General features: G+C 32.8%; 1 protein-coding gene across 6 annotated transcripts in view; it reads right to left on the reverse strand.

Annotated features, from left to right (window-relative positions):
- The window catches only part of ROCK1 (Rho associated coiled-coil containing protein kinase 1), a 166,341-nt gene that overhangs the window by 98,447 nt on the left and 54,320 nt on the right, over positions 1-13,574 (reverse strand). For all 6 annotated transcript variants that reach the window (XR_008998312.1, XM_036905806.2, XM_036905805.2 and 3 more), the window contains 5 exons: positions 9,020-9,195; positions 8,127-8,211; positions 6,674-6,818; positions 6,210-6,348; positions 4,463-4,554 (listed from right to left, as the gene is read on the reverse strand). Coding sequence is in view for 5 of the 6 variants with exons in the window: in XM_036905806.2 (XP_036761701.1) it covers positions 4,463-4,554; positions 6,210-6,348; positions 6,674-6,818; positions 8,127-8,211; positions 9,020-9,195 (637 nt within the window). In the remaining variant the exon portion in view is untranslated. The remainder of the gene's footprint in view (positions 1-4,462; positions 4,555-6,209; positions 6,349-6,673; positions 6,819-8,126; positions 8,212-9,019; positions 9,196-13,574) is intronic.

Below are 13,574 nucleotides of genomic sequence, written 5' to 3' on the forward strand. Positions count from 1 at the left end.
AAAAACCCACTCTAAAATTAATATGGAGTTTCTAGGAATCCTAAATCCAAAACAATCTTGAAAAAGGAGCACAAAGTTGGAAGATTCACACTTTCTGATTTCAAAGCCTACTGCTAAGCTACTGCAATCCAAACAGTGTGGGACTGACACAAAGACAGACATATAGATCAATGGGACAGAAGAGGTAGACCAGAAATAAACTCTTATGTATGTGGTCAAATGATTTTTGATAAGTGTGTAAGGCTATTTAGTGGAAAATGGACAGCGCTGGGGAATAGTGCTAGGAAACTGGATATCCACATGCAAAAACAATGAACTTTAGACCATTACCTTATACCACATACAAAAATTAACTCAAAAGAATGAAAAGCAATGACTGACATATGTACACCAATGTTCAGAGAAGTATTATTCACAATAGCTAAAAGGTACAGACATTCCAAATGTCTATCAATGCAGGAATGGACAAAAAATGTGGTATATACACACAATGGAGTATTACTCAGCCTTAAAATGGAATGAAATCCTGATACATACTATAACATGAATGATCTTTGAAGACAAGCTAAGTGAAATAAGTCAGTCTCAAAAACATAAAAACTGTATGATTCCAGATATTTGAGGTACTCAGAATAGTCAATTCACGGATAGAAATTAAAACAGTGGTTACAGGGGGCTGGGGTTTAGACAAGAATAGAGTTACTATTCAATGTGTACAGAAATTTAGTTTGTGATGATGAAGTTCTGGAGATGGATGGTAGTTACAGTTGCACAATAATGTGATGTGCTTAATACCACTTAACTGCACACTTAAATATGGTTAAAATGGTATGTTTTGTTACTTTACCACAATAAAAAGTTAATTTCTCTTAAAGTTTATTTAAAAAAAAAACAATCCAGTATAATGCTTATAAATTCCTATGCCCCTGAAACTTGGTCAACCTTAAATTCTTTACTCATGAAGCCTACACTGACTCACTCTCTCCCACGAGAATGTGAAACTCTAAAAGGACACTAGACTTAATCCACAGAACCTAAAATAGCATATATGTACTTACAAAATTTTGTGCTAAATGAATTTTGTTTTCAACTAAACTGAAAACTTACCATATGAGCTGACAGTTACCACCGTTATCATCTTGTGTAACAGGTTACATATTAGGTAGGATTTGTCTTAAGGACTGCCTGTTTAGCTGAGACTGAGAGAGAATTCTTTCAGGGAAGAAAAAAATCTAGTTAATTTTGAAGAAATAGATCGTGTGGGTTTGCCAGTATTAGTGAAATGTCCTAGTTATCAAATATTTTAAAAGAAACAGCTATATTACCTTCAAGTATAGTTACCACTGTTACCCACCAGCTTTAAGTTGATTAAACAATGGCAGTATCTTCTCTCAAGTGAGATGGTGAATAGCAAAGTGTTTTGCAAGTTACCACATATTATATTGAATGTAGTACTATGAATACTGTGTTGTCATATGTAACAAATATTATCCATTTCTTTTCCCCAAAATTTAACTGCTAATGTCAATTCCCTGCATTTCTAGTCTGTATAGTAGTGAATAATGGAAATCTTTAAATGGTACACAGTACTCAAATAAATCAAAGGCTTTGGAGTTAAACAGACTTAGATTTCAATCCTGACTTTATCATTTGCCAGCATTGCAACCTGTAGCAAATTATTAACTCTTTTCATTTCTTCTGTCTTCTATCTTTATTCTCACTCCTGTCATTTCTTCAGTTCTATCTAAAATGAGTGGAAAAATAGTTTACTATCTTCATACTTTGTGCCTCTAAATTAGGAGTGAATAAGATCAGGAAGCTCATGGAATTCTGCCAAAAATCAAGCTATTTTGTATTCCGTTCCCACACCACGAACAAACAGATGGTGAAGATTAATTGCCATTGTAACTTGTAGACAAGTGGTAAAACTACCAAAAGAACTATTTTTGGCAAAAGGTAAGTATTTTTGCCAAGGAAAATTGGAGAGTCAAAAAAACTAAAAAGAATTATAACTGTTATATAATTTTTAAAAACTTAACAGGTCAGAGAAGTCATTTCAGAATAAAAGTATTCTTGGTATTTTAGGGGTGGGAAGTGAAGAAGGGGTAGGAAGAGGGAAAGGGAAAAAGAGAACAATAAGTTCTACAGACTTCAATTTTTCTCCTTCCCCCCTGCTTTTCTTAATAATAAACACATAATAGGAGCTATCAAGATTAGGAAAAGCTATCAAAATGTTTTTAAGTTATTTTAAATCTGAATATACTACAGCAAACCATAGATAATATAGATCTTAAAAGATACAGAAATGATAATACTAATAAAATTACCTAATTTTAGAAATTCTTTAAACATAAAGTTCATTTGATTTAAATCAATAAAATAATTCACTTTACCTGCTTTTTCCATAAACAGTTATAATAAGGAGGTATAATATGATAAAATGCCATTGATTTGGATATTCCAATTCTACTAGACTATGAGCTCTTCAGGGTAATGAACTTTTGTTGGTTTGATCACTGCTGTTTTCCTACTGCCTCAAATACAATCGTGCTCAGCATATAGCAAGTGTTCAGTATTTGTTGGCTAGGTTATCTTCTCTCCTCATTAATACCAGTTTTTCGATACACAAAGGAAGTATGTCTTCCCTACATTTTGCAGTGATTTATTATGTGGTTATTCTATAGTGATTTATGCATTGCTTCATTTTGGCAAAGAACTTAAAGCAATACAAAAGATACTTCATATTTTCTTCAGTTCCCTTTTAATTTTTCTTCAGATTTATATTTGTATGCTTTCAGATTTTTTTAACTTTTTTAAGAACATAACTTGAATAAAAACAGAGAGCTTCAATGCAACCATTCATCATTCCACTATACACTATACTTACCTCTCTGTCTTGCAACAGTTTCTCATGCAGCATCAAGGCAACAATAATGTCAAATTTACTTATGTGGAAGTGAATTTCCTTATTTCCCAGTGTGTAACTGTCAATAAATTCTTGCAAGGTCAAGTTTTTCCTACAGCTTCTCCAGATAGGTGATTCAATGTCATTTTTTGGTAGCAGTGTAATTTCCTAATTTCCACAAGAATGTATTTCCCCTTTTCCCTTGTCAATGTTATAGCTTAGTACAATGTATGTGTGGGTAAGTTGGGGTTCCTATGGGTAGGATCCTCACTGAACTTAAACCACCTGATGATGGTCTGTTGCTAGGCTACTGCTTCCACAACTTTAGGCAATAAGCTATTATTGCACTATATAGAGAGCTTGGCCCAGTGCTCTGGGTGGAGGCAGAGACGCTAGTGCTTAACCTATTGCTGGGAGAACAAGCCAGGTAATAAACCCTTTCACCGCAAAGAAACTTTCTACTGTCATTTCTTTGGTCACACTGAATCCATAGTGAACTTGCTGGGGGCTGAAACCCATTGGCAAGACGGTATGTACTATACTGAAGGTAATATAGCTGTTTCTTTTAAAATATTTGATAACTAGGACATTTCACTAATACTGGCAAACCCACACGATCTATTTCTTCAGAATTAACTAGATTTTTTTCTCGCTTGAAAGAATTCTCTCTCAGTCTCAACTAAACAGGCAGTCCTTAAGACAAATACTACCTAATTTGTAACCGTTTCTAAAATCACACAGCTGAGTTTACTTCCATTATTACTGCTTATTGCTATTACTAGAACAGGACCTTAGGGGCTGGTATACACTATCCTTTCTTTGATAAGTGAACATGGGAAAAAATTCCTGAGACTTCAACTGGGGAAAGATGAACTCATGGCCTTCCAAATCGACAAAGATGGTGGTCTTTGATGCCTTTATAATTTTGATTCAGCTATGCTGAACAAAGTTTTCTGTGAATCATCTTATAATTTTAACTTTTCTTTTTAGTAGGGAAATGTTCCAGACTGATTGAAAATGAATTTCTTGCACACTACATATTTTTACTTCTGAATTGCAACCTGCAAGCCTGATGGGATCAAGTATATTATAACTTCTTATATCCTCATGCAAATTAAATTCTGATATTTATTAATTATGGAACCTTACATCTTAATTTTACCTTTTAGTGAAAACAAGAGAACAACTTATCTTTTCACAAGAAATATGTTTTAATTTCATTACCCTTTACTTATTGACTTCCACCACAATGATACTGAAGTCTAAAACAGAGCAATTCAACAAAGATCAAACAGCAAAGTATGATTGCTAAGCCCAAATCCATCTCATATATAATATTTCATGTTGGTATCTTCAGCGCAATGTAAGAGAAGTAGCAGTTCCATTTTCCCAATATTATCAAACATTCTCTTTAACTAGGTTAGGACAATACCCATACCACATTTGTGTACTTTGGATTTTCATCAGGTATACACATATGAGCAAGGCAGTTGTGACAGACTATTTACCACCACAACTTAAAAATATTACTGTAATGTGTAAGAAAACATAACTTACTGTCTCGGAGTGTTTCCCAAGCCCATAGATCATTTTTGAAGAAGAGATGTCGTTTGATTTCTTCTACACCATTTCGCCCTAATCTCACCTCTCTAAATAGAGAGGGAAAGAGAAAAGTTATTAATCATTTAATATATTATCATCATAACTTCTACAGATTCATTTGTAGGTATAATGCTAAATCTGTGCAGGATGATAAAAACAGTTCTATGTCACCTTGAAATTATAGTGTTTGTCAGCATGATTTTCAGCTTAAATAAAAAATAAGTTAGAGACAGATATTAAGAGAACTTTTCAGAGAAAAAATATGCAAAAAGCAGATTTTTTGATAGTCCATGTTTTTTTCTATTAGTAACAAAAATCAGATAAAGCACTCACTTGCTTTATTTGCATAATGAATTAAACAGTGAATTTTTCGATAGGCTTTTAAAATGGTGTACATATTTTTGAACCAACAACTTAACACCAGAAGCTAACAAAAACTCAGAAAAACATTTAAATTTAAAATTTCCATTTTATACTCTATTAAATATTTCTGACCAATCAAAAACCAATAACAACTAATTCTTGACATTACTACAAAACTGAGAGAGCTTTAACAGGACAAATTACTGATCCCTGGCCTCTTCAGTGAGTACAGAGATAAAATGTTTAAAAATGTGCCATTAGCTGATTTGGAGTGAGGCACTTGCAACTTTTGTTCTCTAGTAGAATGCTTATAAATAACAAGAATACGCTGAATTACAAATTTTTTCATGAGTTAAGAGATAAACTGCTTAAAAAGGTAAAAGATATAATGTGACATTTTTAAAGAAGCTTTCATGGACTCACCCAGATTTGACTAGGGAACCTCTCCCATGGTTCTAGGGCACACAGTATTTAACTCAAGTATTATCTCTCTATAATAACTGTCTCATTTGTTTGTCTATTTCCCCCAGAGGAGTAAGAGGTGGTAGAGAACAATGGCTGTGTATCCTGTTCATTTCTATATCCCTAGCATGTAAAAGACAGCATAATACTTATATTTATATAGCACATATATTAAAATATAAAAATTTGGAAAACTATACATTTTAGGCTCTAAAGGACATACTAAAGGAGGGTTAAGTTAAATTTAATTAAAATGAAACTACAATTGAAACATATTTAAAAGAACCAGGCCTCCCTGCTATTTAAACTAGTAATATACAACATAAATATTATTAAATGTAATCTTAGTAGTCATTGGTTCATGTTTAAGTTTAAAAAATAAACTACAAGAGTATACACATAATATGCCATTTTGTTTCTAAAAGATATATGCATATACATTTATAAAAATCCTTGTTGAATCTTAGACATCATGCAATAACTATCTCTAGAAGGAAGGAGTTGAAAATACACATTTTAAAATAAGCTTTGCACTATTTTTATTTAATAAGCATATATCCGACATAAGTCTTTTTTCCAGCTCTACTGAGGTATAACTGACAAAACTAAGATATTTGAAGGGCACAACATGATTTGATATACATACATTGTGAAAAAATTCCCCACAGTTAACATGTCCATCACATGTTATAATGTGTTAAAAAACATGTTTAAAAATTTTATCAGGTTTCACTGTCATGAATGATTTGAGGAATGATAACATTTTTATTCTAATAGTTCAAATATAGGAGCTCAGATACAGACCTTAAATACTGAGCAGCAAAATAAGAATTTCCTTAGGGAAATTAGAAATAAGTTCAATGTTAAGATTATTTACCTGTCAGTAAGGAAGGCACAAATAAGATTCTTTGCTTCTTTTGATATGACATTATCATCAGGGAAGGTAAGTGAATTTTTATGGTTCATAATCTTACTATAAGTTCCAACCAGAGAACCTGCATAAAAAGGTGTATCACCTAAAAAATTGACAAGGAAAATAAGATACATTTCAAAAGATCAGCTTCAAAGGGAAAGAGTCAGTTACCTGTTTAAAGATCACTAAATATGCATTAACCTAAAAATATACAATTAATTATAAAAAGAAATATATCACAAAGTTGCTTTAAACTTCTATTTCTAAATAGTTTTTAAAAACACACACAAAGCAGGTTTGGATCAGTTTGTTTCCTACAAACAAAATCCACAATGCTTATTGTAATAAATGTTTTATGAGAAGAAGCCAAATGATAAATTTGGGAAAAACAAGCATGTTACAGGCAAACAAAATCTTTCTTTACTCACCTACAAGCATTTCATATAAAAATACCCCAACTGACCACCAGTCACATTCTCGTCCATAATAACCATCACCACCTTGAGATTTTAATACTTCAGGGGAAATATAATCAGGTGTTCCAACTGCTGTATCACATCGTACCATACCTTCCTAAAAAGGGAGGCAGGTCAAATTTTGAATTAGGAAATAAATATGAAGTCTCAATTATTTAAAATGACTTTCCTAACATAACTTCTAGAACTCTCAATCTCTGGACTACCAAATGTTATATCAAAACCTAATGCAAAAGTGACACAATGAGCAGTTAATCAGATATACATACTATGTACACAATATATTCACAATGTGTGTGTGTATAGATACATGTGATTTTACTTTCATAATAATACTCACTAGAAAGACACACTGTCACCATTTATCCACCCCCCCCATGCCTGTCACGTCATATAATGATCTCATCTTAATTGCGGTGAACAAGTATATAAGCCAATGCAAACAGATTGAGGAGCTGACACGATGAATCATTTGGTAACATTAATATATACATGCTGATTTAATAATTTTTACTAAAACAGCTGTTCAGTTTAACTACACTTGAAACTGTGAAGAAAATATATAAGACTTAACTGTATGAATATAAATGCAGAACATGTATATTGGAAAGAAGGCTTAACAGTGTTAAAGTATCTATCAAATATGATTATCTATTTAATATGCACTTCAACTCCCTCTCCAAAAAAAATCCAAAAAACAAAATCAAAACTACATGTGTATGTTGCTTGTTTCAGCTGGTATTTATGCAACAGACTTATAATTAAATGTTCACACAAATGTTCTCATATAGTGTTTCCTTCTAACCAATAATTTTCCTTTTAAAATAATAAATACAACTTCCTGACCATTGTTCTGTGATAAGTTTCAAAGAATATAAATGTTTCAACTGAAAATAAAGATGCATACTGGTGACTTCAACTACAAATGTTACTTATTATATAAGTAGTGAGGATGGACAGCTTTTAAGATTGACTCTGAGGATGGACAGAGTCAGACTCCCAAAGTAAGTAATAAGATCTTTTACATGTTTTATAGAAGGCTAAATAAAACACTAAAAAATATACACATTACTGAAAGCCAATTTTTTTATAAAAGTCTAATTTAACACTGGCATTAGTATTTAGTGACTAATTCCATTTCTGGTTACCAGTAGTATATATTACAGAGTTGTTATAAATGATTTGGTAGATCTGGTAATCAACACTTACCCTAAATAGAGAGGAAAAAATAAATCACTTGTAAGTTACCAGTACAACACTGTAACCATGGCATCCATTTCAACAAATAAAATAGGTCACATCAACTCTGTACAAGTTCAGCTATGGTTAGTAAATTCTTACAGCATTTTCTTTAAAGCATCTATCATGAATTAGCAAAAACTAAATTAAAATCTAATTATTTAACCTTATTCATCTTCATACAAGTACCAAAATCTGCTAACTTCAAATGTCCAGATTTATCCAGCAGCATGTTATCAGGCTTCACATCCCTGAAGGTGGGGAGAAAAAAAGCAGAGTCTTTCTGAAACAGAGCATACACTGATAAAAATTACATGAGGCAGTTACTTTAGGCTATGTATCTTCACTCAAAGGCCACTTCTGACCTGTAGGTGCTCTCTAGCCACATCTATAAATTGAACTTCAGCAGGGAAACTCCTTTATATGTTAATGACTCAGAGAAAGACATCAAATCATTTGAGAGGAAATAACCATAACAAATGTAACACTCTAACATAAAAAGTAATTGAAACATACTGTTTAACATAAATACATAAATAACCCCTGGACAGGGTCTAAGTTACTTTCATCTTTGTATCTCTGGCACTTAGTACATCAATGGGATTCAAGAGGTGTTTGCAGAACAAATGAAATTCTTCTCCTAATAAAAAGATATGATCTTTACACTAGAAAAACAAATTAATTTTATATAAAAAATCTGCATACAAAAACTAATTAAAAGCAAGTTAATTTGTATAAAAAAAGAATGAGAAGTGTTTAACACTGGCGTATACCTCAGAAAACCAGCAATAATTTGTTTTGTAAATTTTTAATTTTTAGAATACCATAAAAAAGCTATATAATCAGATTGAGGGATATAAAAGAATACATTTATATTAACATTCAGCTGACATGTTACAACTATGAATTTCAAAGTTTTAAATTCTGATACCACTGTGTCATAAAGGAGAATAGGTGGATTTAGAGTGGGAAATGCTGATCATTATCTTAATATGACATAATATCTCTTCAGTTCCTCTCTTTTACAAATGAGAAAATTTAAAGCATTTTTATCTTTACCTATGAATAAAACCCATGGAATGAATTGCATCCAATGCAAGAACTACTTCTGCAGTATAGAATCGTGCCCATTTTTCAGGCACATCATAGTTGCTCATTAAGTTTACAAGATCTCCACCAGGCATGTATTCCATCACCATGTAGAGGTAACGATCATCTTGGAATGCATAAAAAAGCTATACAAGTACAGAAAAAAAAATCATTAAGATTAAGCAAAATTGTTTCATTCAAAAATGAGCATAAATACTATTATGATTTAATTAAAATAATCAAACTGCAGTAGTTGTACACTTTTTAAGAAAAAAGAAACAAATACCACAGATACTTGCAGGTTCAAAGTGAGCTATTAACAATGGTTATTTCTGAGGAGTTAAATGGAGACTTTCTTCTCCATATATTTATCTACTAGTTGAATTTTTTTTTAATTATAATAATTTCAATAAAGAATATACAAGTCTCCTGAGCAAAGAAATATTGTGGTTCTAATTTAACTTGTGCTTCAGTGGTTTACTGTTAAATTTATATCAACACCACAATTCTCAAGAAGTCTGATAAACTGAGTTATTTAGTCTCACCGGTCCCTTATTAGCTGTGTGGTTGGATAATATACTTAACTTCCAAGAGTCTCTGTCACTTCAGTCCCTTCTAGAATGTAGGGAACTATACTTTGACTTTTATTTCTACTGCTCAGTCTGCATCTGGATGCCTGGAAGTTACTAAATGCTTAATAAGTGTCTAATGAATAAAAACATAAATTAATCTATAAATTTGGGGTGTACCTAAAAGGGATTTACTGCCTTTCAAAGTTGTTAAAAAGATCAGTGATTTTAGAAAGCACTTAGTATAATGGATGCTCAATAAATGACAACAATCATTAGAAGGAGAAGAAGTAACAATTAAGAAGCAGGAAAAGGGCAGCAGTCAGTCAAAACAGGAAAAGGCAAGTCCACTGATATTGGCAAGAATACAGGACATAAATGTATTTATTATGTAGCTAGGGTTGAAGCTAAAAGATGAGCAAATTTACAATAGAACAAATTTTAAGTAAACAAGAAATTGGTTTTAGCTAAAGTAAATAAGCTCTAGAGAAAATGATACCTAATTACCTATTTATGTCTTAAAATCTTTTTGTTTCATTTTTTCCACAATGTTTAATGACTTCAGTTACCAAACTGTTATGTTACCTAAAAAAACATATTTTAGGGGACAAATAAGAAAGTAAGTGGCATCTCATGGCTATCCCAGACTAAAGTATAAAAGTTTATCATTTGGACACCACAATTAAAGAAACATTGTTCATTTGGTGGCAGTTTATCCTACCTACAGACAATGTATCAAGAAAAACAAAGCTTCAAGTACCTAAGTTGTATATTTAACTGTAAAACTAACAATTATTTAATATATCTTTAAACTCTCTATAAAACATGGAACATTTTGTCAGTGGTTCTCAAGGAGAGGTGATAATAGTCTTCACCCCAATCCCCACCATCCAAATAAACATTTAACAATGTCTGAACACATTTTTGGTTATAACAATTGCTGTGGGCTGGGAAGAGCTGCTACTGGCACACCTAGGTAGAAGCCAGGGATAGTGCTAAAAATCAGGTAATATACAGGATAGCCCCCAACAGAAAAGGACTATTTTGGCCCAGAATGACAATAATACTAAGCCCAAGAAACCCTGCATTACCAGCAATAAAAACAGAACAGACACCTAAGTGTCCATCAGTTGATGAATGGATAAAGAAGATGTGGTACATATACACAATTGGAATACTATTCAGCCATAAGAGAAACAAATCCTATCATTTCCAACAACATGGATGGAGCTAGAGGGTATTATACTCAGAGAAATAAGTCAGGTAGAGAAAGACAAATATCAAATGATTTCCCTCATTTGTGGAGTATAACAATGAAGCAAAACTGAAGGAACAAAATAGCAGACTCACAGACTCTAAGAAGGAACTAGTGGTTACCAAAGGGGAGGGGTAGGGGAGAGCAGGTGGGGAGGGAAGGAGAAGGGAGTTGTGGCGTATATCATGACTGGTGCACATGGTTTGTGTGGGGTCATAGGGAAGACAGTGTAGCTCAGAGAAAACAAACAGGTACTCTGTGGCATCTTACTACACTGATGGACAATGACTGCAATCGGGTATGAGGACTCGATAATAAGGGTGAATGTAATAACCACATTGTTTTCTTGCGAAACCTTCGTAAGAGTGTATATCAATGATACCTTAATAAAAAAAAAAAACAGAACAGGCATTTCAAGTATAAAAAGTCTCATCAAGTAAATCTTGGACATTTTCCATAATCATTTTATTCTAGTTATTTGTATGCATATTTAGGATACTCCTCATTATATACCATAAATAAATAAATCACAAAATACATGTTAGGAATTTAGAAGTGATCTAATCCAGCAGTTTTTCTTTTTCTAAGCTAGAAGACTTTACTTTCCCCATATGTAATCTTATATAAGGAGGCCAACATTAAGACAAGATAAAAAAATGGAGCAGTGATAGCTGAGGCAGAAATAGAAAACCCAGAATTATAATGTACCCAAATTCATGCTTGCCCCCATAACTTCATCTGTGTATCTCCACAGTTGAAAACAACCAATCTAAGCAAATTTTCATTTTTGAGCAAGGAAATTAAGACCCAGGGATAGAAATAACTTGGTCTCAGTTTCATAGACAGACCTGTGGCAGTCAAGATTAGTACCTATAATTACTGACTTCTATTTTTCTTTCCATTGAAAAACCTAAAACCAATACAGTATTATAATTATCCTATTCCTTCCTCTCTATAAGATGAGACAGACAAACAGATAAACAGTTAAATAAATAAGAACCTATCACATTTTGGGGAAAAAAGGCTACATTTTAGTATTTTAGTATTAAACAATTTTAGTATTAAATTTTAATTTAATTTAAATTTAAAAATAAATTTTAGTATTAAACAAGAATATCTACTTAGCCTAGCCACAGCAATCAGACAACACAAAGAAATAAAAGGCATCCAGATTGGCAAGGAAGAAGTCAAACTGTCCCTGTTTGCAGATGACATGATATTATACATAAAAAACCCTAAAGAATATACTCTCCAAAACTACTAGATCTAATATCTGAATTCAGCAAAGCTGCGGGATACAAAATTAATACACAGAAATCTATTGAATTCCTGTACACTAACGATGAACTAACAGAAAGATAAACCAGGAAAACAATTCCATTCACAATTGCATCAAAAAGAATAAAATACCTAGGAATAAACCTAACCAAGGAAGTGAAAGACCTATACCCTGAAAACTACAAGACACTCTTAAGAGAAATTAAAGAGGACACTAACAAATGGAAATTCATCCCATGCTTTTGGCTAGGAAGAATTAATATTGTCAAAATGGACATTCTGCCTAAAGCAATCTACAGATTCAATGCAATCCCTATCAAAGTACCAACAGCATTCTTCAATGAACTAGAGCAAATAGTTCTAAAATTCATATTGAACCACAAAGACCCCAAATAGCCAAAGCCATCCTGAGAGTGAAGAATAAAGCAGGGGGAATTATGCTCCCTGACTTCAAGGTCTACTACAAAGCCACAGTAATCAAGACAATTTGGTACTGGCACAAGAAGAGACCCACAGACCAGTGGAACAGACTAGAGAGTCCAGATATAAACCCAAGTATATATGGTCCATTAATATATAAAGGAGCCATGGATATACAATGGGGAAATGACAGCCTCTTCAAAGGTGGTGTTGGCAAAACTGGACAGCTACATGTAAGAGAATGAAACTGGATTATTATCTAACCCCATACCAAAAGTACACAAAATGGTTCAAACACCTGAATGTAAGTCATGAAACCATAAAACTCTTAGAAAAAAATAAAGGCAAAAATCTCTTGGACATAAACATGAGTGACTTCTTCATGAACATATCTTCCCGGGCAAGGGAAACAAAAGCAAAAATGAACAAGTGGGACTGTATCAAACTAAAAAGCTTCTGTACAGCAAAGGATACCATCAGCAGAACAAAAAGACATCCTACAGTATGGGAGAATATATCCATAAATGACAGATCCGATAAAGGCTTGACATCCAAAATTATAAAGAGCTCACACACCTCAACAAACAAAAAGCAAATAATACAATAAAAAAATGGGCACAGGATCTGAACAGACACTTCTCCAAAGAAGAAATTCAGATGGCCAACAGGTGCATGAAAAGATGCTCCACATCGCTGATTATCAGGGAAATGCAAATTAAAACCACAATGAGAGATCACCTCACACCAGTTAGGATGGCCAACATAGAAAAGACTAGGAACAAAAAATGCTGGCAAGGATATGGAGAAAGGCGAACCCTCCTACGCTGCTGGTGGGAATGTAAACTAGTTCAACCATTGTGGAAAGCAATATGGAAGTTCCTCAAAAAACTAAAAATAGAAATACCATTTGACCTGGAAATTCCATTCCTAGGAATTTACCCAAAGAAAACAACTTCTCACATTCAAAAAGACATATGCACCCCTATGTTTTATCTCAGCACTA

Source organism: Manis pentadactyla, chromosome 6, assembly GCF_030020395.1.
Source record: "Manis pentadactyla isolate mManPen7 chromosome 6, mManPen7.hap1, whole genome shotgun sequence".
Classification (NCBI taxonomy): domain Eukaryota; kingdom Metazoa; phylum Chordata; class Mammalia; order Pholidota; family Manidae; genus Manis; species Manis pentadactyla.